Source organism: Amblyomma americanum, chromosome 3, assembly GCF_052857255.1.
Source record: "Amblyomma americanum isolate KBUSLIRL-KWMA chromosome 3, ASM5285725v1, whole genome shotgun sequence".
NCBI classification, from domain to species: domain Eukaryota; kingdom Metazoa; phylum Arthropoda; class Arachnida; order Ixodida; family Ixodidae; genus Amblyomma; species Amblyomma americanum.
In genome coordinates this window covers 34,216,494-34,240,883 of record NC_135499.1, presented here as the reverse complement: position 1 = coordinate 34,240,883, position 24,390 = coordinate 34,216,494, and the positions used below count along the sequence as shown (strand labels likewise).

Here is a 24,390-nt window from a genome sequence, read left to right as displayed (position 1 = left end):
AGTGGAGCAGACCAACGGCATCGCCGCCTAGGCGGTGGCGCTGCGGTTGTTTAGGATGGGCGCGTCGTCTGCTACTCGCAGCTTGAGGAGGTCAGCAGACGGATAATCGCGTGCGTACAAAAATGTGTTTAAAGAATACAAACACATTTTCCGCTTTTATCTATTTTACATTCATGAAAAACGACTGTTTATAGCGTTTAGAGCCATAACTTTAGCCGGGAAAGTTAAAGACGCGTTGGCCAACGGCTGCTGGTCTCGTTGCGAGTTCCTAGCTGGGCAAACTTTCAGGAAGCCGATATACTGATGGTATGCTGTGCTTGAAGTCTAGAGTCTGACGGAAACCCGTCTGGTCGGGATGGTACATGACGAAAGTAGAAGGCGCCGACCAAAAGAAAGGATAGGATGACGTTTCGGCTCCCCCACGGGAGCCTTGTTCACAATGAGGCATAACGTAGCTTTGTTGTTTATTTATAGAAGGCGCAAGAGCGAACCCAGGCACCTGGCGTAGATTGGGGCAAGTTTCCGTCATTTCGATTAAGCGTGGGCGCAGTCGTCTGAATAATCAGCGATTCCAGATAGAGCCGTGACTTCCTGTCCCTTTCGTTTGCGGTAACACGTGCCTCTGCCCAGTTTATGTTGTGTGCGGTGGACACCGAGTGCTCGGCAAGCGCATTTTGATCTGCGCTCCGGTTTCTGACGTCACTCTGGTGATCACGTATTCTTCGCTCAAAGTCACCCGACTCGCCGATGTACATGTGTGAGTCTACATTTAACATTGTGCAATTATGGCCCATTGTATGATTCGCCACTCCTGCATGAGCCTTTCTAGCTTGCAGTGTTGTACAAATAAATAAATTAATAAATAAATAAACGAGCAGAACACACTCACGTGTGGCCAGCATTGAAGGCATACTGAGGCCAACTGTATCAAAATTTCGCTAATGATGATTGATTTTGTGGCTCCGTATAGCTAATACTGATTTTTGCTCAACTGAAGAATGCAATTGTGGCTGAAGAAATCCGACCGAAATAATGTGAAAATTTTACTGATACTCACTTCAAATTCACGATGTCAAAACCAACGCGGACTCTTATCATCACAGTTTTGAATGAACACCTGCGCACTGGAGCTTCAGGGATTTCCGCCTAAAAATTATCAATACCTTTTGCACGGGTATAATATATAAGAAAAATAATTTCTACCTCCAATAAAAATTTGTACTAATGAAGCTACCTGAGTTGAAGGCCGCCAAGCCTGGCTGTCCAGCTAGTTACGCGTGCTATTTTGGTTTTGCCTCCAGTTTGTGCAGTATTCATTAAAAAAAGCAAAATCGTTTTTTGCACATTTATTTATTGTTAGGAATGTGCCTAAATACCTTCCATCAAAATTATTTTAAACGAAATGGGCAAGAAAGGCTATTTTTCGAGAAATTTCAAGAACTGGAAATATTTGGGGTTATCAGAAAAGTAAAATAAAATTTTATTTTTAGTCAAAAAGCAAAACTCATCTTTGGTACTAGGCGCGAACACATACAGAACACAAGGAAGGGAACGGGACAAAGCGCCCGGAGGTGGCGCGATAAAACATCTGATTTGTTTACCCGCGGTCTTGGTTCGCGCCCAGCCAAAAAAATGAAAGCTGCTAAAAAAAGGAGGATATTTTTTTGCAAAAATATCTGGCAACGCGTTGCACCGCGTACACCCAGAAGGCACGAATTTCCTCCGACTACTTGAAGATGCTCAAGCACCACAGCCGAGACCATGCCCGTGATTGGCGTAAACAATGTCAGTGACGCCTGGCGCTCCGGTAAAGCGGAAGCACTTACTGTGCGGCGGCAGCTTTGACAACAGTGCGCCACGAGGAGCTTGCGCGTGGTGGCTGGAGCGTCAGGGCATTTCAGGAGTTTCCGGAAGCTTCTGAGTGCCGCGGGCCACAATCGCTCGAAACCCGTGGTTGCCCTGCAAACGGCCAGTTGAACGCGTGAGTGACTCCCCGCTATCTTTTCGCAGTGGCGCGTGGCTGATGAGGCGCAACGGCGTCCGCCGGAACTGCGCATCGGAAGGCGACCCCGCGGTGACCCCCTGCGCGAATGTCGGAGGGCACAACGTCGGACCGGCCCGCAGACACGCGACGCATTGGCTGGCATTCCTCTCAGAAGGTGGGTACGCTTCTATGGCTTGCTTTCCTTTTAGGGCACAAATCTTGTGTTCACTCCGAAAATGTCCACCCTGAACCTGAACAGTACGTTGATATTGATACTGACTAATTGCTAGCCCACTCGTGTTTGATCTTAGCCGCAGCGGCTGCATTTTGAAGGAAACGAAAGGGCAAAAAAACTTGCTTACGTGCGCGTTGAAGAAACACAGAAGCCCGCCGACAGGAAAACTGGCGAGCCCTACAGTTATGAGATTTCTGAGCGGGATTAATTAGCTTAACACGTGATGTTGGGCGAGTTGTTTGACATTACTGCGGAAAGGCGCGAAAAAAACAACCGACGGCGAAGACCGCACGAAACGTACCCGTAGGTTCACTCGCTACTGATAGTTTGATTCTTGTTGCAAAGGATAATTAAGTGTTGCCAAGCGATAAACCAACAGGAATTATGTGCCATCATACATACCAGGTAGAACAAGTTCGGAATACGGGCCACTTTTCTGTTAACGCACTGAACCCAAGGTATGCCAGCTCCTCCGCCGACAAAGACACTGGGGACAACTGATACATCAGTCGCCGGGCTTTTTTATTTCGAAGTCATCTCTATTAATTGATTTTCAGCCCTTTCATTAACGTGGGTCTTTTTTGAAATCTGGTGTGCAATCATGCGCCCTACTGAGCTCTTATGTGGCCCGAGAGTTGATTCTCATTTTTCCGCCGGTGCTCACATACAGCCTGTCATTTAAACATGTGCCTGTTTGTCCGACGGGGTCCAAAACGCGCACTGTGGCTGCGTGCTACTTTCGGGGACGGGCTGCACCGAACGTCACGCTTCAAGTAGCATTCGCAGGGAAAGCCGTCCACTTGCCAGATGCACAACCTGGCGACGCTGTGCAGGAAAAGCGTCGTCAAGCTCGGTGTCCTCATCAGCACGCACTGCGGCTGTTGTTAACGATCCACCCTGCAGCATTTGAATGCTAAGGCGGATATATAAAATATATACAGTATCGATCGTCTGTGCATTGCTTAAATGGGTATCGATTTGCATGCCCCACAGTACGCTCTTGACATGACATTGCAAATTTTCATAAAGATGTCTCTGCTTGCACTGCTGGTAACGTTTTGTGACATTTGGTACGGCGATGCAACAAAAGTCGGCCTACTGCTTTACTGTGAGTCGGCACAAATGACAGGCTGGAGGCCTGTTTTGTCTGATCAGAACAGTACATATGTAACGAAGGTGCGCGCATATATTCATTGCCAGCTTGCAAACGCTAAAGCGTGTTACCTCACTGGAGAGTTATAGCCGCGGCGGTTACAGCATAGCGCAATCCGCTGCCGTGGTCTGCTTCCGCATGCCGCCAGTGCGCGCGCGCTGACTGGTCTGAACGCGGCACGTGTGCGCGCAGGATAGATGAATGGATGGAAGAGCGTCCCCTTTGAAACGGGGTGGTGGCGGTTGCCTCCATGCTCGGATTTTTTGCTTACTTTTTTTTAACGGTTATATAATTTGGCCTAGAAATTCGCCATTTACTTTAAATGCATTCTGAATCCTGTACTTCTAACCTCATTTTACCTCTCTGTTTTTGAGCCACCAATCTTCCAATCCATTTTTTGATAACTTCCACCGCAGAGTTAGTCAAATAAGCATGGTTGTCTCTAAATCCGAGGGCTTCTGGGAGAGTGTCTGTGCCTGCGCTGACATCCGGATGGAGTATGAGGTATTCAATTGTTTCTACAGATTTACTACACCCAGCCCATGACCATCTTCATGGATAAATTCCTTTTTTTAGCTGCTTCTAATACACCCTGATCTAGCTTAAATGAGAAGGGCACTGCCTCTTCAGTCGTCATAGAGCGCTTTCTTTCTGTTCTCCTTTTTTTTAATTTCGACATAATTCTACACTCTGCTTTTTTCCACTAAATTAATCGAATTTTTACCTTCCGGATTTTTTACCTGTAGTTTGAAGCTCTTTATTTCTCCGTTCCTGTGCCCTGAATGCTTACTGATTAGCTTCCTAGTCCTTTTTCGCGATTGTGAATCAACGATCTTTCTGTACAAGTATTTAAATACCTTATCTGCCCACCTGTTATCAACCAATTTTCTCAGGCATTCTTCACCTAATATTTTACATTGAGCTTCCCGTGCTTGGACCAATGCCCAGCCCATGTCCTCCTTTACTAACTCATTTGAGGCTTTGCTGTGCAACTACACCTTGTTGTGTGCAGCACTTCTGCTATCAGCACAACTTAAGAGAAGAGTGCCCTGATAACTTCACCAAAACTCCTGCTCCTGCGACTGACTTCAAGCCCTTAAAAGGATATTGACACCTAACTTTGGTTGCATGTTTTCATCTATGAAATAATGCGTTAGACATTACAATACGTGGACCCCCGCGCGGTATTCGCCGACGACCGGAAAATAATTTATAGTTGAATTTATTCTCTCATGTTCATTCGCTTTCGGTTTCATCAACCGAATGGTGCCTGTAACGAATAGTTGGCCTTTAGGTTACTTGTGTCACGAAAAAAGTGTAATATAGGAGGTGATCATTAACCATCTCCAATTAACCCTTTCCAGAACCAGCTGCGGCCACCCAATGACTGCAAGCTTCTTAATCTTAAGCGCCCACCTAACCTTCTGCCACCCCCTACTACGCTTCCCTTTCCTTGCAATCCACTCCGTTACCCTTAAGGACCAGCGGTTGTCTTCCCTTCGCATTACATGCCCTGCCCAAGCCCATTTCTTCCTCTCGATTTCTACTAGGATGTCATTAACCCGCGTTTGTTTCCTCACCCACTCTGCCCGCTTCCAGTCTGTTAACGTTATAGCCATCATTTTTCTTTTCATAGCTCGCTGCGGTGTCCTTAACTTAAGCTGGACCCTTTTCGTTAGCCTCCACGTTTCTGCCCCATAGGTGAGTACCGCTAAGATACAGCTGTTGTGTGCATTTCTCTTGAGGGAGATTGGTAAACTGCCATTCACAATCTGAGGAAACCTGCCATATACGCTCCACTACATTCTTATTCTTCTAGTTATTAGGCTCTCGTGATTCGGACTTGCGGTCACTAGGTGTGCTTAGTAGACAAGGACAGCAGCTTGGGCATGTTGGTTACTCATTTGTGATGGAACAGCGCAGACATACAACTCATTTTTATTTCGAAACAACGCGAGTTCTTACAACTTCACCACACCCTCAAAACACATGCGTCACAACCATATCGTTCAAGCGTTCTAAAATGACAACCTAAGATTTGTATACACATTATTAACATGTTCAAGTATTTCTTTGTTCATGCAACGGATGGAGTGCTGACACAATCGTCGCGGAGCCTCGCTATCGAAGCGGCCTCGATTATTTCGCGGACTGGCTGCTCTTCGCGGACTAAGCTGCCCCGAAATAATCGAGGCCGCTTCGATAGCGAGGCTCCGCGACGATTGTGTCAGCACTCCATCCGTTGCATGGACAAAGAAAGAATTGGACATGTTAAAAATGTGAATACAAATCTTAGGTTGTCATTTTAGAACGCCTGAACGATATGGTTGTGACGCAAGTGTTTTGAGGGTGTGATGAAGTTGTAAGAACTCGTGTTGTTGCTAAGTAAAAATTAATTGAAAGGAACGTTTTTCTCTTTCCCGGTGTTCTGCGCTGTTCCATCACAAACCTAAGTAGACGTATTCTCTTAACACTTCCAGCACCTCGCTACGAATTGCGAACTGCTGTCCTCTTCCGAGACTGTTGAGCACTACTTTGGTTTTCTGCATATTAATTTTTATACCCACCGCCCTGCACTGTCGGTCTAACTCATTGATCACGCTTTGCACTTTATCTCTTGAGTGACTCAGCAATTAAATGTCATCAGCGAATAGCAGATTACTAAGGCATTCTTAATAACTTTTATCACCAACTATTCCTAATTCAGGCCTCGGAATACCTCCTGTAAACAGGCGGTGAATAGCATTGGCGAGATCGTGTCCCCTTGGCTGACGCCTTTCTTTATTGCAATTTTATTGCTTACTTTATGAAGGACTGTGGTAGCTGTGCAGTTTCTATATATGCCTTCCAGTATTTTGAGATAAGGTTCATCTACACCCTGATTCCGCAATGCATGTATGACAGCTGAGGTTTCCATTAAGTCGAACGCTTTCTCGTAATCAATGAAGGCTATATATAGAGGTAGGTTATATTCTGCGCATTACTCTATCACCTGATTGATGGTGTGAATATGATACATTGTGGAATATCCTTTACGAAAGCCTGCCTGATCATTTGGTTGATTAAAGTCTAAGGTTGCCCTGACTCTATTAGCAATTACCTTAGTAAATATCTTGTAGGCAACGGACAGTAAGCTGATCGGTCTGTAATTTTTCAAGTTTGACGTCTCCTTTCTTATGAATTGCGAAAATGTTAGTGTTATTCCAAGCTTGTGGTACGCTCGAGGACATAAGGCATTGCGTGTACAGGGTGGCTAGTTTTTCTAGCAAAATCTCCCCTCCGTCCTTCAACAGATCTGCGGTTACCTGATCTTTACCAGCTGTTTTTCCTCTTTGCATTGCTCCTAAGGCTTTCTTTACTTCCTCTTTCGTTACTGGCGGGATGTCCGAGTGCTGTGCGCTGGTGCCTCTCTCATTATCTTCCTGATGAGAAAGAACACTGTATAGATTTTTTATTTACAATACTGAAAGCTCTTCACGGGATGTTACAGGGTGGGAGGAAAAAAATACACAAGAAATGAGCATCGCTACAAGAAGTAAAGCTCCAACTTTTTTCTGAAAAGCGTCAGCTGAATTTGTGTCTTGAAACATGTGCGGATGCAGTTTATTAAATTCACCTCACACACCAGGCCCTTATTTATGGCATCATTTCCGAATCGTCTTGGTTCTAATTTCGTGTTTTAAACTCCTAATATTTTCAGCAGTTTATTTATTGAATACACAGTAGCATCCTCGCTGCTCAACACTCACGAACGCCTCATTCCTACGCGTAGGACAGATGACTGGTGCGTCGTTCTCTTCCTTTCTAATTATAAAAACCGGACATTTAAATATATTCTGCCATCAGTGCTAAATAGAAACAAATTCGACATTCAGCTTAACCTAACAAGCTGACGCAGCAATTATTTTAACACGTCAACACATAAATATCCACAACTCGACTATGAACGTTTTCCTAGGAAGCACAGTTGTTGAAGCTGTTGTTCTTTTTTGCATTACTTAGCTCTCACGCTTCATTTTTTACTGTTTTAGTAACATGAGAAAATTTTCATTATTCCTTTTTGTACACACACTTGCCCGGCTATAAAAATTGTTTAACTCGACTTAGAAATTTAAGATTGTTTATTACAGTGCCATAGCAATGAGCACTATATATATATGCATCCCAGGTTTTGGTGCTGACAAATGTCATTTACACCGGAAAAATTGCTGCTTTAGGAATGGCGTGTTTTCTTGCATATATTTGTATAGTATGGGCATAGTTAGGTTTTTTTTCTCTCTCTTATGCTCACGGTACCGCACCTTGTAATGGTCGCACGGGGCATGCGAGGCTGTGCGGGAATGTAACCGCGCAAACACGAATGAAGGAAAGAAGAGGCGCGACTTATCCAGTCTCTGCTTGCGCGGTTAAGATATGCATTCCAGTGCCACCAACTAGCCTGTATGTTCTTGAGCAGCTTTTTCCCGATGTTCCTGCCATGTCTGTAGCTGATGAAAATTAAGAAAATTGGATTTAATTATTGCGCAGTGCCCGTCAGACCAGTGCCGAGAACGAAGAATCGCTCCAGCGTGCGTCCAGGGGTGATGGAGTCCCCGCTGCTCTTCGTGCTGATGCTGCTAATGCTGGCTGCAGGAACAAGTGCCATGCCCGCGAGGAAGGTGAGCTGTCTCGGTGGCGCCCTCAATGGCGGCAGCTTCGCTCCTGCATGCTGCGACTTTCCACAGTTCACGCGCCGCGGATGTCAAAACTTCATGGCTGCCGAATACCCATGTTCGCAGTGCAAGCCGGGCCTTCGCAGTATATTGAAAAAAAAAATTGCACGACAGCATAACCTGGCGGCCTTAACCGTTGTGTTAGGTTAACGCATTTCCCGTTTTGGCAAAACAAATTTTGGCGATGAAGCAAACATGCTCCTTGAAGGAAAACAAGATGGCAAATTTTTTAACACGTTTCATCGCCAGCTAGTTCGCATTTATGCTTCAAGAAGGCGCCATAGCCGCTGGTAGGCCCAGACTTCGGCTACAGTAGTGAAAAGGACGCGGAGAAGAAATTTAAGTTGGCTTGTATTGATAGAATACAAGCTCCTAACCATAAAAGACCACGCTTACTGAAAGCAAAGTTTTTGCATATTATAAAAGAGCCATATCTAAACTACCGGAAGCGTTGCTACAGGTATTCTCGCCAGTACATGCGCGCTGACGAAATAGACCCCCCCTCCCCCCTTTAAAATGAAAAGAAACACGGATCTCTGAGGCAGACAAACGTGCATGAAGGTTAGGCGTTTGGATGTTGAAGTATACAAGTTCTGTTTTGAAATAGCTAGTACACTTTTATCGCTCAAGGGCGTTGAAACCTTTACTTGGCGGCGCAACAGGCGGCCAGCTGAGTTTCGGAATGTTTCAGTGCTCTACGCCTGTTTGCTTTGCATGCTCGCGTGGTTTCATTTGGGACGAACCTCGATATACAAGGGCGGAGCAGCAGAGGACCCCCCAAGTACTCCTCGGACGAAGTTAATGTCGCCGCACGCAACTGCGATGAGGGAAACCCGTGTGCCTAGCTAGTGTTGCAAAGCACGTTAGCAAACGCACCGCTCGGCGTGTTCGCTTCGTCAACCTACCAAGACTCTGGACTGCGTAACCAGCACTACGAGGACTGTTGTTACAGAACCTAAACATATCCGCATATACCAGTCTCTATCCATCAACCGTGACGGTGGTGACAGGTGCCGCACTGGTAGCTTGGCTTGATGTCGACGCCGCCGACACTTCGGCGCTCGGACTATCGTACCAGAGCCGGCGTCTCAACCCTGAAAAGCATCGCACGCTTTGTGAGTTCCAGGCCGCTGAAGTGCAAGCTGCAATTCTCTGCGAGAACGTTTTTGGGATCGGCCAAACAATCCATCGTAATGCTAGTTCAAGCGTAAACGAAGCGACGGCTGACAGGGGCCTTCAACATCGCCTGCGGTAGCCTTTATTTCGGCTGCACTTCGCGCAACAGCAATCTCGGAGTCCACGGTTGCGGTAGTTTAGACCACTTTTCGGGCACCAGAGAGTGTGGAGTTTGAATCAGAGTGGCAAAAAAAATTTTTCAACTTCGTATCCAGATCACTTATATATAAATACATTTTTTGCCGCCGGTCAAGCGACAGCAGGGCGACGAACTTCCGAAATATTGAATTTTGTTCACAAAAAGAAAATTGATAGGAATGTTCCCTGCTTCCCACAATAGCACTAGTTGTGCTGCTGTATATAGCTTACTCCAGCCGTGAAGCTTCTGATGTCAGCGCGTTCGAGAAGAGGATTTTTATTTATTTGCTATATTGTAAGACTCACATCGGAGATGGTAAGGTCGCGTGTGAAAACAAAGCAACATGAAAAAGAACATAGGAAAACTGAAGTGGCGAATACAATCTAATAACAGTCAAGTTACATCACTTTCATGGGCAAAAAAGAGTTCAACTCTTTCGCCAAATATATCCGCGTTTAAAAAATTAAGAGGTTCACTTCTAAGACATTCCACGTTTCATAGTTTAAACGTGTCGCTACACGCCCAGGATGGCTTAATGGATATGTTATGCTACCTAGGATGCATTGAAAATGGGGATGCTTCAAGTAATCGGCTTCATGTATAATTAATCCTGTACAGTAAAGGTGGAAAATTAATGTTATTATCAGCTGCGCTTGCAAAGGCAAAGCAAGGTCAAAATTTGTGCATTAATGCGCATAGCTGTTACGCTTTCCTGACGAGAGCATTTCGAATGCGGAATCCGTAGTGCTTCCGACCGAATTTTCCCTATATTTTCAACCAGGTGCACTTGACGATGGTCCCAGATACGCTCGCACAGTCAAGGATTCGTCACACTGATTTATAGGCAATTAGTTTGACGTGTGATACAGCCATTGCTAGCTCGCGGCAAAAAATCTTAACCTTTATGGAGTTGAAATGGGGAGATAAATACGTTTTCTGCCCCGCTCAACCGCGGATGACACAGTTCAACACCGCCAGACTCCACCCCGTGATCGCCGACCACGGCGGGTCTTTCTCTGAGAGGGAATAAAGGGACAACACTCCGGCTGATACAAACAGGCACTTATTGCTACAACAACAATAACGCCAGCTAGCAACAAAACACGCGAAGGAATCTAGGTCATCCGACTCACCAGCACGGTTACGAGAGAATGTTCGCCCACGCTAGGGCAAGGGGAAACTCCGCGGCCGGACGGGACGAGATATGGGAGAACGTTCTGCACATACGCACTGCAGGAGACGCCATCGAGCCTCGGTGAGGCGCCGATATCTGTCCATGCTAGAAATCGGCGTCAGCGCACGTGCGCTCGTGTACGCGTCGGAAGAGGGGCCCGGTTTACGACAAGGGCAGGATCGCTTTCCTTCATGGCTTGAAGGTCTTTCAGGTTCCCCGAACTATTCTTTGCGGTTCAAGTTGCCCTTTCATCTCCCCCAACAACTTCTCTCCACCGGTTGAAATTCTCCCTGTCCGCTCGAGAGGGGAAGCGAGCCAACACAGGAACCTGGAGATGCATGCCCCTTTAAGACGCCCGTTCCGGCGAACGCCAAGAGCGCCGATGCTGGGCGTGTACGCCCTGGAAGGGCCCTTTGAGTTGGCGCTGAAGAGTGTGCTGCCCAGCGCGCGCGCTGCAGTCACGCCGTCTGTGGTGCTGCTGTCGCTGCGACGCAGGCGCACTACCTTGCTAGTTAAGGCAATTAACTAGTGTCGTTTCTGCGTCCCTTAGTGTCCCTTCTGCGTCCGCGTCTTTTGCGCTGTTTAAAAGAAGTATGAACCACCAACTAGCCCGCACGTCTTCCCTTGTATCTAGGGAGGTCTTCTGTTTGTGTGATGCTCAACAACTTTGCTGAATCTACCCCTGGTATGGTACAATCGAATAACGTGTAGTTGAGGGAGAAAGCATTTTCGTTCTTTTCATATTGTTTTCGTGGGAGCATTAGTTTGCATACTCCGCGTCGTACACCAATCAGAAGTTCTTGGAACGAAGATTTAGTTTCTGTTGACCATTTAAGATATTGGCAGTGTTATAAATCATGCAGTCGTGCCCATAAATTCTCGTCGTCAGACTAGGTTATGCTTAGAAATGGTTGTCATTGACAAATACATATATGTAAAAGTAGGGGCCAAGGACGAGCCCTGTTGTACCCCTGTGTGCACTGCCAAGTAATTCACGTTGATGCTGGTTATTGTGACGAGCTGTTTTGGACTGAAAAGGTAAGCTACTGCTTTAAAATCTATAACTATATATTTTATCTTCAGACACGATCGAAAACTTTGCAAAATTCTTCGTGTAGTGCATCAGCCTGTTGCTGAGAATCAATTATCGACGCCAGGTCATGCGTAATTTCAAGCAGCTGAGTACGGTAGACAGTTTTTTTAAGTCCATGTTTGCTGTTCTAGAGGCGATTACTTGCTTCCAAGTACGTTATGACAACCTTTTGAATTATATATCAATTACCTTGCCGCAGAAATGAGGGCTTGGCAGGATACGTCAAAAAATATTCGGTACCGATACGTGATTCCCTGAAAAATTGTATTTTCGATGGCGACGCAAGATATATTTAGGGAATTCATTTCCATTACCGAACGGCGTCTGGCAGGGAGACACGATATCGTGAATGCTATTCCCGCCCTTTTACACGAGGTATTCCGAGGCCTGATTTGGGAACAGTTGGGGATAACAGTTAAAGGAGAATACCTAAATGATCTTAGATTTGCGGATGACATTGTCTTGCTAAGTCACTCAGGAGATGAACTGCAAAGCATGAAAAATGAGTTAGGCAGAGCAGAACGGTGGGTCTAAAAATATCTCATCATCATCACCATCATCAGCCGCCTGTCTAGCCTTGCACTTTTAATACCTTCGCTGCTTTTGAGCTAGCTAGCGTTCCACTTTTCATACCTTCGCTGCTTTTGAGCCAGCTCCCACGCTACCACTTCTGGGTCTTCTCCTTCCATGGCGAAAGGTCAGACGACGGAGGCAGCGTGCGGCGGCCACAACGGCTGCGGCAGCAGACACCACCTGCGCTCCGTGTGACCTCACTCGGTTTCGCGCATGCGCAGCTGTAGCAGATCGGTAGTGTGGCTCACACGAAGCCCGGTGTTGACGAGCCTAGTGAAGCTTTTCGCTTTAAAAGCCGTTGGTTCCACATTTAGCAGTGCGCATCGTCAGCTTGTGAAGGATCACCGGGTGCCGGCGCCAGATGGCGCCACATTCCCGTCAACAGCGCGCCAACCAGCGCGCTAGGAGCGACGGGCAATGGTAGGCGGTAAGCAGTAGCGGTACGCGCTATGCTAAATGTGTCTGGTATCTTGCGCAGGTCGTCACACCGTCGCAGTATCTCGCGCTCGAGTTCGGATCCAGTTCGGATCGCGTTCGGGTCCCTAAGTCAGGGAACTTAACTTATCAGTGTTCCCCTCTGCGCCATCGGCGTGACGATGAAGCATCGCTGGATCAGCTGGGCGTTCACATGGTTGTTGTAACCGTGCAAATGGCGCTGCCAGCCTTGGCAAGAACGAGGTACAGAGAACAGGCAACCATGGAGTGCAAACGTCCGCCACGTGCTCAGATAGGCTGTTTTGGTTGGTCGCACTAAGTGTCGTCATTGGGAGAGTGAAATGGGAATGGGAAGCTGCGCGAAAATCGAGTTGAGGGCAGCATTTTGTTTGCTTGTATTTAGAAATTTCTTCATGGAATATCTCCCGTTGCTATGCATAGATTCTTGTAATTATTTTTGATTCAACATCTGTGTGACATAAAGAACCTACCTGAAGTGTAACCGGCATCCGTTCAAGCAGTGTTTCGCTGCCCCTTTAAGCTGAACCCTTTTCGTTAGCCTTCACGTTTCTGCCGCGTTGGTCAGTACGTAAGTCAGTAAGATGCAGCTGTTGTACACTTTTCTCTTTAGAGATACTGGTAAACTGTCATTCATGATCTCTGAGAACCTGCAAAATTAACATGCAGAAAACTAAATTAATGTTCATGAGCCTATCAAGGAAACAACAGTTCACAGTTGGTAGCGAGGCGCTGGAAGTGGTAAAGGAATACATCTACTTAGGGCAGGTAGTGACAGCTGATCAGGATCATGAGAGGGAAGTAACTAGATGAATGGGCTGGAGCGCATATGGTAGGTTCTCTGAGATCAAGAATGGCAGTTTACCGATATTACTCAAGAGAATAGAATATAACCCTTGTATCGTACCGGTACTCGCCTATGGGGCAGAAACATGGAGGATAAAGGAAATGCTTCATCTTGAATTAAGGACAATGCAGTGGGCTATTGAAAGAAAAATGATAGGTGTAACGTTAAGAGACAGGAAGCGGGCGGAGTGGAGAGAGAAAAAACGCGGGTTGATGACATCCTAGTCGAAATCAAGAGGAAGAAATGGGCTTGGGCAGGGAATGCAATGCGGAGGCAAGATAACCGCTGGTCCTTCAGGGTAACGGAGTGGATTCTAAGGAGAAGGCAAACGTAACAGGGGTGGCACAAAGTTAGTGGGCGGATGAGATTAAGAAGTTTGCGGGCATGTGATGGGCGCAGCTGGTAAACGACAGGGTTAATTAGAGACACATATGAGAGGTCTTTACCCTGCAGTGGGTGGGCGTAATCAGGTTGATGATAATGACGATGAATATATCTGCGATGCTTCAATAGCTTATTGAAATCGACAATACGCTGATTAGCTATGTTAATTTCCCAACAGTTTTCAGATTATTTTGTGCGCACATTATGGCAAACTACCTTTACAATCGGCTAAGTTTGGTGTATAAAACAAACAAAAAAGAAAATTGATGGTCGGTTAGCATAGGTTTAGTTCAAACTGGAAGTGGGTTCGCTAGCAATTCAGTTTTCACTTTGGTTCCGAAGTTCGGGTGCATTGTTCACGGATAGAGGTTGTTCGGATAGAGATAACGGGATAATGCCCACATATGCTGTATTGGTCATCTCTACTTTATATTCACAGATACCTGGCAGTACTCGTACCATTCCTGGCACAGTGGTGCAGCGGTTAGGCGATGCGTCAATGCCCTTCCATGGCAGGTGCTGCCATCGGTGTGACGAGGGACGCAGGTTGTTCTTCCCGAGAACCCCCTCGCGACAAATCATTAATTTAACTGTCACCTGCCATGGTGAGCGCATGTTGCTCTCAACATGGTGGGCAGGTGGCTAGCCCGCCACAAAGCAGGCTTTGACAAACAAACAAACAAACAAACAAACAACGGTTAAACTAGGGGAATGCCCGCTATAAGTGCTATCACGCTAAGCTGATGAGCAGTCTGACCTACGTCCACTCCATCAGCAACACGGGTGATGTATTCCCACACATGCCTAATGCACTGGGCCACGCGTCGATTCACCAATTGGATAGGCTCTCTTGGAGGTGATCGCAGAGGAGCTGAAAGCTGTCTCTGTAAGGCGCTTGGAAGAATGAAAATAAAAAACAAAAGTTGGCCCGCACCAGGTGACGCACGCCCCATCAGCAGCAAAGGTCGTTAGGCCCTGCGGCATCGGGGCAGATGGCCACCGGCTGAGTACACAAGCTCTGGCCCCTTCTTTTCCTACGCGCATGGTGAAAACGATTCACGCTGCTTAATGAGAGAGACATTTAAATGCGCAGTCTCCTAAAGAACAGCAGGCATGGCTGGGCAATCACCTCAGCACTTGCTGCTGTGTAGCCTAGCGAAAATGCTGACACACACATTAAAAAAAAAATGGCTTTGCGCGCGTTCGCAAATTGTTCAAGGCGAAACCAATTATGCACCCCCTCTGCCTCCCATGGCTTAGTGCGAACAGCACGGCCGTCTACGAGCAAGCCCGAGCTCTCGTCTACCGAGCAGTGGATGTTCTGCCCTCCATACGCAGTGCGAGGGACCGCCTCCTCACATCCCACCATATCTACCCCTCCTCACCCTTCTCTGACCAAAACCGAGCAGGTGGTATGGCGCCGATTACAAACCGCCACCCTTCATACATAGAAGGGAGAAATCTCCAACCTGTCACTTATGCCCAAGTACTATCGTATTAGACTTGCCCAAAGAAATGGAATCACAGGAGCGATGGGAGGCTGCTCTGTGCAGCTCACAGGCAGAGCGCCAGCTTCGCATCGTGCGCTGAGCCTTGAAGGTCGCCGCGGCGCAACAGTGCCCGGTCACCTAGAGCAGCCCGGTGGTTCGAGCAGCAGTGGTTCGAATTCAACTCGGGTGGTAGTGGTGGTGGTAAAAGCGCTTATTTCCTCTGAAGAGAGAGAGTTACATGGAGGTAGCTCTGGGGTCAGGCTCTGTGCTCTTCCCCTCGAAAACACTAGGTGGAGTCCCTAGTACGGGGCCCCAAGTCTGTCCGCTGCCGCCACTGCTCGTTAGACCATCGCCTTTTGGGTTTTCAGGTCAGAGCAGGCGAGTAGGGTTGCCTCCCGGGTGGGGTTTGGGTTGGGAGTAAAGCCAGGTTTGGAGGGGCACGCTCACATCATGTGGCAGAGGTCCTAGGACCTTTCCCCAAAAAACGGGCATTTCCCGGAGACCGAAGGGCAACAGTGCTTCAGTGAGGCCGGGCACGCCATGGCGTTCGGGACGAGGCGGAGGAACAGGCGTTAATCCTTCACATGGGTGGGGGTAAAGGTGTCTGTCTTGGTATAGTCGAGTAGTAAGTAGTGCACATAATTTACAGGCCGAATTATTTGCCTGAAAGCGTCAGCTGGTGCGGCCTCTGCTTCTTCCTCCGAGGAGGGAAGTGAGGTTGCACGGTTATACAGCGTGCGGGCGGCTGCGTCTGCTGCCTCGTTTCCTCCTAGCCCCGAGTGGGCTGGAGCCCATGCTATGAAGCGGTGGGATGGACTTCCTACGTAAGCTGTTTTGCAGTAGCCGATAGGCCAGATATGGGACCCAGTCCTGCTCGACGCTCCGACACGCCCCTCGCAAGTCGGTTGTGATTGTCTTGGAATCGGAGTGCGTTGCAGCTAACGCGTTGGTGACGTCCTCCACTTAGGTTTCGTTTCGGGCTGTGAAGGTGAGCCCGTTCACTGTTTGGGACTCATGGATCACCGCCGCCGTGTGTTGTGTGGGCCGGATGCAGAAATACCCCGGTCTCCCCCCGTAGTGGTGAGGCTCTAACCCTCGTCGTCCTCTGTTAGTCGGGAGTGCTCTTTGTTACGTGCAGGGCGTATAGCGCCACTCCTGCGGGAGTCTTGCTCTCTCCTCGGTTAGTCGTGTGTTGTATACATGTGTAGTCGGGCTAATAGGCGGCGTCCCGACAGCGTCTTTGATAATCGCGTGCACTGACTTCTGAGATTGGCTTCCTCGAAGGAGTTCGTCATACCCAGACCTTGTAGTCTCAGGATCGAGGTTTTTATCGAGAGGTCGAGGGTGCCTTTGCCATTTTCCATCCACCAGCATAAGCTGGTGGATGGAAAAACCTAGGACTGATTTCTTCTCGTTCGATTACCGGTTCCGATCCGAGTCGAAATTCTATCTTGCTCGTGCATTTTTGCAGGCGTGAATGTGCGCGAATTCTAATTTTTGCGGGGAGCAATGGAGGCCGCATCTTCTCGTATATTCCACTCGGGCATGAAGTTTTTTTTTCTGCTGGGTACGGTTTCCGTGACAACGATACGACGCTCCAGTTGGCTTTTCTACGGCTGCTATGAAAATAATTGGCGCTGACGTCTGGATTATCTGGAAAATCGTGTCTTTGGAAGGTTGCTACCCGTGACCAAGATTTAGTTTGAAAAATAATGAAACAATATAGCATTAAAAAATGTCTCTGCGATGTTTTCTCCAAGTGGGATCCTACCTATCCTCACAGCGGTAAAATTTAATTTGTGATCGCTTTCCGGCAGCATTCTTGCAGCTGTTTTGACAACCATAGACGAAGCAATAAGTAGTGTCGCATGGTTTATTGGTGTCTTCTAGTTATAGCGGGATGCCATGATGTGTGTAAAAACCATATTTCTTCCTGCGCGAAGATAATTCCTGGCAAAATAAGCTAGGCGGGACCGTCTCCCTTTCAAGTGAAGATGTCTCCTGCTTGAACCGGACCAAACAAGCAGAAAAAAAATAAATGCTAATGCCGCTCGGGCGCCTTTTAAGGGCTGAGGAGACACATCTCCACACGGGAGCCGCAGCAGAAGTCGATGGCGTAGTTTCGCACAGCTCGGGGATAAAAACAAATAAAAACTCGGTGGGGCACCGGGGGTTCCACGAACAGCAAGAAAAGCCGCGTTTTAGGCCGCCCCATATTTTTCAACTCCTGAGTAAAAGTTGTTCAGTTTCCTACAGCAGTTATTTTCTCTTCCGGTTCTCGGCATTTTGAGAATGAAGTATCGTTAAAATACTCGACACACTGAATAAACGTATTTTTGATACAGATACTCCGATACTTTCATTTTTGCTAAGCGATACTTTATACAGAAACATAAAATGTATAGACAGATTGTATCCAAGATGCATGCATCTACGATACTACTTATGCCTGACAGCAACTAATCAATTAGTTGCTATATACCTGCAGTAGTTGCTTGCCACCTTTATGAATAGGTATCTTGTGGAGCGGTACCCCTATTGATCGACTAAGCATAATATGCACTCAGACTTCAAAATCTGTTCTGCGTGATTGTTTAGCGGAGTATAACAAGACGCCCCGGACATTGGTGTAGTGTTGCCAATTATTGCTTTGTTAAGTTGTATCCCAGTATTAGGTGATGTGAAATAGCCGCGGAAAAGAATAGTTTTGCGATAAGAAATATTTTGTGCTCGTTGATCCGGCCCAATCAGAAACTGTCAAGAGGGCTATGCGTCCCGCTCTCTGCCATCTGCACTCCTCAAGTCATGCCCACACGTGGTGCAGGCGAGCTTTAAGGGTGAGGTAGCCCGACTTCGCAAGCAGGGTTCCCTGACCACTTTTTACAACAGTGGCCGGGCCCACTTGCAGAAAATCAAGGGAATTCCAAAAAAATTACACGAAGGCGAGAAAGACTTGAAAACGCCAGACCAGCGGTGATCCCGTACGAACAGACGGTGTGCCACAGCCTCTAAAAGGTTGGCAACAAGTTCGGCGTCCTTATGGTCTTCTCTGCACCAAGTAAATTGGCCAAGGTGTGCCCTGGTGGTGGCCCTGCAACTAACGTCTCTGGAACAAAACATGCAAAACCGTAAGTCCGTCGCGCCACGGGTGTGGTCTAGCTACGAGATTCCCCTGTCGTGTGACAAAGTGTATGTCGGACAAAATGGCCGTAGTATCCATCGATGTGGCGGGGAAAATGAAAGATCGTCAAAAAACGTATCGGACTCGTTCCAGAATCTACCCGTCTACTGCCGATCTTGCAAGGACGACAAGCAAACTATGAGCCACGACTTCAGGAAATGGAAATTATAACGAGAAGTAAGGATAGATTAGCACGTGAGCTATCTGAAGCATTTTTTATCAGGAAGGAATGCGACACGTTAATCAACACCACTCTAGTCTCCCTGCAATCAAGTGAAATCAGATTGTAACGAAAAGGTGACAAAATGCTCTCTAGCCTATAATGTGTTTTTTGCGGCGTTAAATGCGCGTGGGCTGACTGCCTTCAGTCTAAATAAGCGTACCAGTGTGTGTTTCAACAAACTTAGTTGCAGTCAGCGCCCGTACTCTCATGTCTTTTTGCGTGCCCGTCTGAAGTACGTGGCGCTCAGTTACTCTTCTGAAAACTATTTCTGGTTTATGGGCGTTCAACGTCCCAAAACGAATCAGGCTATGAGGGACGCTGTAGTGAAGGGTTCCGCAAATTTCAATCACCTGAGGTTCTTTAACGTGACTGACATCGCACAGAACACGAGCGCCTTTCCGTTTCGCCTCCATCGAAATTCGACCGCCACCGCCGGGATCGGACCCGTGTCTTTTGGGACAGCAGCTCAGCGCCATAACCACTGAAACAGCGGGGTGGACAGAATTTATTTCTGCATTCCTTAATCTATGTACCCAGCAGGTAAGAGGAGAAAACTGGATGGGCGGGTACTCAATTATATTAACATAGCGCAAGAAAATAACACAGGAAAAACAGTAACATGTGAACGCTGCCGCTATCTGTTGAATGCGTTTTTTCTGTGTGCGGTGTTATCGTCACCAGCATGTGCTCATGGTTTTGAACATTCTCCCTGCAAAATAAACAGGGAAGGAAGAAGGCCTTCTGATGATACGAGTCATGAATGGGTCTTACCAGAAGCGTTTCGTGCCCTGAAATCTGTGCTCTTTCCGGAAGCTGCGCTCTTTTCATCTTCATCGTTTTCCTGTATTCGTCATTTATGTGTGCGCAAGTCGTTCGTAACAATAGCATGCACCAGGTTGCCTAGCAAGAAGTTTTTCTAAGCTAGCTCGAATCTGCAGCGCATGGAACCGCCCACGTTTTTCTTAGAGCAAGAAAGATTTCTGCTGTTTATATAGTCGCAACTGGAAGGCGGCGCCTTCCTCCCGGCTGAGGCGGAGCGTTTTCTCAGAGCACGCGTAAAGAGCCGAGTCGTTTTGACGACGTATGATATGTCCGGCTCATAGTGGCTCTTTTCTTCATGATGTTAAACTTTGCGGATCTCTTTTGCCAAGGCCTCTGCTGTCGGCGCCCAGAGCACCGCGGCCGTGTTGAGGCAGCAGCCGCCCATAGCCACCAAGGATGATCCCCTGGTGCTGGTGAACGGCACGGACGCGACGGCCGACCGCATCTGCCTGGTGCTGCACAGCATGGACGAGAAGGCGCGCCGGGACCTGATGCAGCAGCTGACGCGCGCCACGTACGCGTCGGCGCGCAGCCACGAGGAAGAGGAGTTCGCGGGGCAGATCCAGGAGCAGTGGGATGCCTTCGTTGGCAAGGTCAAGCAGGTGGCGCGGAGCACCTGGGAGCATCTCGCCAGGCGCATGGCTTCCTCGCTCGAGCAGTTGGCCACGTGACGCGGCTGCGCGGCTGCCGGGAACAAGACGGCCTTATTATTCACATTCAAACATTTCTTCGTTATGGCTGCTTCAGTCACTCATAGGAAACGTGATTGGGTCCTAACCCCCAATGTTCGAACATTTTTATTTCACTTCTTTCCTCGTACACCAAATTTAAATTCCTACAAATTTTAACTCACACGGTGTGGCGGATATTTGTGAAATGAATTCCTTTTCCGGCGTCTCGGGAAACAGCTTTATAGTCAGGCAACCAGTGTGATCGGTAGCATCTCCGAAGCATTGCCGGGCCGCCTTGTGTGTTGGACGTTGTTAGCAGTGTTAGGTGTCGACATGGTTTACGTAAAAAGCGTACAGGCGCTAAAAGACGAAGACAAGCACACTCAAGACAGGACAGGCCATTACGATGGCTGCGACCGCGTAAAGCGGTTTTTAAATAAATGAAACTAAGGCATTTTTTTAAGGTAGCCTGTACCATAGTACACCAGCTATTGTACTCTTTGGAGAAGTCGACATGTTCGCGGGGAACTTCGCAGTTCAAGAAAAATTCGGACTGATCCGGGGTTCAAGCCGTGAACCACAGGCTATGCATTCTACCAATTCAGCTGACCAGGAAGACAAGCAGATGGGTTCTATCCCCGGGCCAGTACAAATTTTTCGTCAAATAGAAAGCATGCGTGTTAGCCGTACAGCTTTCTTCTGTAGAGCTGTATGGCCGCATTCGGTTGGATTTTAATTGCAACTTACCCTCCTACTACAAATGCACTCCACCTAGGCCGATTCCCATAAGCATACGGATGTGGCACATGCTCACTTTTGCGTTTGCAAATGCGCGTCTCGAAAAACGTGGCTGTGTGCTTCTAGGTAGTTGCTCGATATTTCTTCAGCTCGATAAAGAAATCCTCAGATAAGCATCGCCAAGGCAGCACAAGCGTCACCCTAGCGCTGTGAAAGAGGCACAAAAAACCGACGACTGTGACAGCTTGGTCCCTGCATGCAAGCTGCGCATGCGAGTAGAACGTGCGTTCACCTCGGCCGCTATAGAACCGTAACGTAAAGCCGATCGCCGATGGCCCGTTCAGCGCTGGATATCGTAGGCTGCCCATGGAATAGTTTACCGGGCGGAAGAAAAGAATGATTAAAAAAATTATCACACGGAACTTGGAAATAACAGGCAAACATTTAGTATACCTACTAAGGTACAAAATTGAATTCCTGCTCGGATTCAAACCAGCGACTTCTGGGGCTGTGCGCACTACACGAAGCGTCCATTTTTCTTTAATGCATTGAACACAGCACCCTCCCTTTACCGGCGTGTCCCTCAGGAAACTAGGTCACATTATGGGATCCTGCGATCACGCCACCCAGTAACAAAAATCCCAATGTCCAGCAGCACACTGGGCAGATTATTAGGCTTCGCACTGGGCCCCAGTACCGCTGGATTTTGCACCAATGAAGCTCTGTAATGTTTACTCTAATAGAAAGAGCAACATGTCGAACAGCCATGTCCTAACCCCTTTAGTTAGCTTCATTTCCTCAGTAAAGTCACCATGCATGTAAATGGGCAGCGGGGATTCTGGCACAGCTCTTGTCTAGCAGACGTTCACAAATGTTTGTGAACAAACGACGCCCCTGTAAGAACAAATGATTTATACAGATTGCCTCCACTAAGTGGGACTGATAGTTCTACGCTATTTCCACAACCTTTCAAAGATGCCATTTTAATAGAGACGAGGCAGATGCTGGGCAACTTATTTCACAGGCGCTAGCTAGGCAAACTTCCCTGAAAGTCGCACTGAGTTTCATTGCGGCCACAAAAAAATCGAAGAAAACGTCGAAGATATTCAGGCATCCCAAAACAGTATTTCATTTCTTGCTGTGTGTGTACTTCTCATTGTACTGAAGCTCAGATTTGTGCATCGCTTTTAGCGTATAACGGCGGATAGGTACTAGAAGACGTGCGCTATACTGGGTGATTTTTTTCACACTTACAGATTTTTACATTAAAAACTGCGAGAGCAGAGCCGGTGCAGTGAGGGCACGTAGTTTATACAGCAAGACGGACGTTGAGAACGTGATAGAGCTCTATAGTTCGAAGATCAATTAAATAGAAATAACGAATCAACTTTTTTTTTAGGTTTTAGAGGCAAGAGTATATTGGAAAATTGAAGACCGTCCGCATCGAAGGTGACCCCAGTGTTTAAATTTTGTGAATTGGCAATTGGGTTCGAAATATCAAACACCAAAAATACTCATTTGAAAGCCCGTTATGTTGACTGTCTTGCATTGCATATTTTTTACATGATGCCGCTGCGCGTGGTATCATCGCCGAAGTCAAGTTAACGTCTTCTACGACTTCAAACACAAACGGCGTCTGGATTTGATGCATAAGAATTTCCAGCGACGCCAATTTATGAGTATGAAATGCGGGAAAGCCACGTCAAAGAGCTTTCGAATGCGTACTTTTGACCTCCGGTATTTCGAACAAAATTGACAATTAAGAAAATTTAAATACCTCACTCAGTTTCGATGACGACAGCCTTGAATTCTGCAATATTAATTTCCCCCTAAAGTCTAAAAAAAGTTGACTGCTTAATTTCAGTTCTATAGCCGTCCAAATATTGATTGAAATAAAGGTACATAACGTCCACCGTGCTGTAAATCCACCTGCAAAAACAGCACCGACGTGTCTCCAGCTTTTAAAATAAAAATTTGTAAACCTGAAGCAAAAGGTCACCCTGTGTATGCAGAAGGATTTAATCGCAGGGAACCAGAAGTATCAATGAAAGCATGCAATAGGACTCATATAGCTACATAAATGCGCTTTCTGCCCCCATGCGCGTTCCATAAACCTTTCGCAACATCACAGCGTACCAGCTACATCGCAAGCGTTTTGTCTTACATATTTACTGTTGTAGCATTCTTCTGCTCGCGTTGTTCATGTCGCAGGGCTTTCAAAAAATTTCTTTGCCGAAGCGGAGCTTTGCACTCTTTGTACCGGTAATCAAAATGTCGACACAGTGAGAGTTTTCTCTCTTCTTTTCTCTGCTTACAAACATGCATCCACTTGACATTGCCAAGAACAAAATACGCGTCCCTTCCAGAGCGTTGTGTTTTTCCACATCGTATCATGTACTGCGCAGTTTGGCTTTCTGTTCTCAGAACGTATTTTAAATGGCCGTGACTCTGTAGCCGGAAAAATGTGAACTAGAGCCGCAGATTTTCAAGAGCTCCTCCAGGCCGAGGAAAATATTTGGACGCTTTAAGATGCATATTTTAACGATTATTGAAGCTATGCTCGACGACATTTATCATGCAATCGCGCAATGAGATTTTCATTTCATACCAATTCCCATGTATTAGAAAAGCTTGTGTGTCTCGGCGTGTAAGACAGTGCATTGACATATATTCTGTGGACATCCATTTACATTTACTTCCACCCGGGCTCCCGTTGCGTCACCCCGCTTCAAACTTTGGGCCGTGAAGTGCGCGACGAAGACTGCATCTATCGTGCGTGCGAGGTGGCGCAGCGGACTCTGTTGGCAAAGCGTGGGCAAGTGTTTGTTTCGATTTTATGCCGCTTATATGTTTACAGTTTTCGTATCAGAAGGATTGTTTGGCTCCATTTCTCTGTGTAAAGAAACTGTGACAATAAATATTTCTGCTCTAGCGCACTGCTTGTTATTAAGCACAAAAGCAAGCGCTCCGGGAAAACCTTTCGATGCCGGCAGTTAAATATTCAGTCTTGGGTAGCTTCATCACCGCTCCACTTGCCAGCTCACCACAGCTTGATTTCAAACGAGAATCGCAAGCTGCGGAAGTGTCATATCCAGCATATTATAAGACTAAAATCTTGAATATTGGAATATTGTGAGGTATGCTTATGGAAATGCGCAGAAAAATATTTTTTTTAAATTTCTCCATCACTCGCGTGGACCAGTTAAGACTCTAAGAAAACCAATGGGGAACGATGCTGACGACACCAAAAACGTTAATAGCAAAAGAATTGCAAGCCTCTCGACAGGAGATCTACGGATATATTAATTGTTGTAGTAATATCTTAAGAAATGTGAACAAATT

At 47.0% G+C, this 24,390-nt stretch overlaps 1 protein-coding gene across 1 annotated transcript; it reads left to right on the top strand.

The window, feature by feature from the left end:
• Nucleotides 1–1,965: 1,965 nt before the first annotated feature.
• On the top strand, nt 1,966–23,980 carry LOC144124517 (uncharacterized). The gene is made up of 3 exons (XM_077657238.1): nt 1,966–2,159; nt 7,900–8,030; nt 19,969–23,980. Exons 1-3 carry the CDS (start codon nt 2,024–2,026, stop codon nt 20,308–20,310), a joined length of 609 nt encoding a protein of 202 aa, XP_077513364.1. The 5' UTR covers nt 1,966–2,023; the 3' UTR covers nt 20,311–23,980.
• The last annotated feature ends 410 nt before the right edge of the window (nt 23,981–24,390 follow it).

What these genes read in the sequence shown, in the direction of transcription:
- LOC144124517 (XM_077657238.1), top strand. Translation starts at nt 2,024, where the DNA reads ATGAGGCGCAACGGCGTCCGCCGGAACTGCGCATCGGAAGGCGACCCC. An exon ending in GCTGGCATTCCTCTCAGAAG is followed by an intron (nt 2,160 to 7,899) that starts GTGGGTACGCTT and finishes ATTATTGCGCAG; the next exon opens with TGCCCGTCAGACCAGTGCCG. An exon ending in GTGCCATGCCCGCGAGGAAG is followed by an intron (nt 8,031 to 19,968) that starts GTGAGCTGTCTC and finishes TCTTTTGCCAAG; the next exon opens with GCCTCTGCTGTCGGCGCCCA.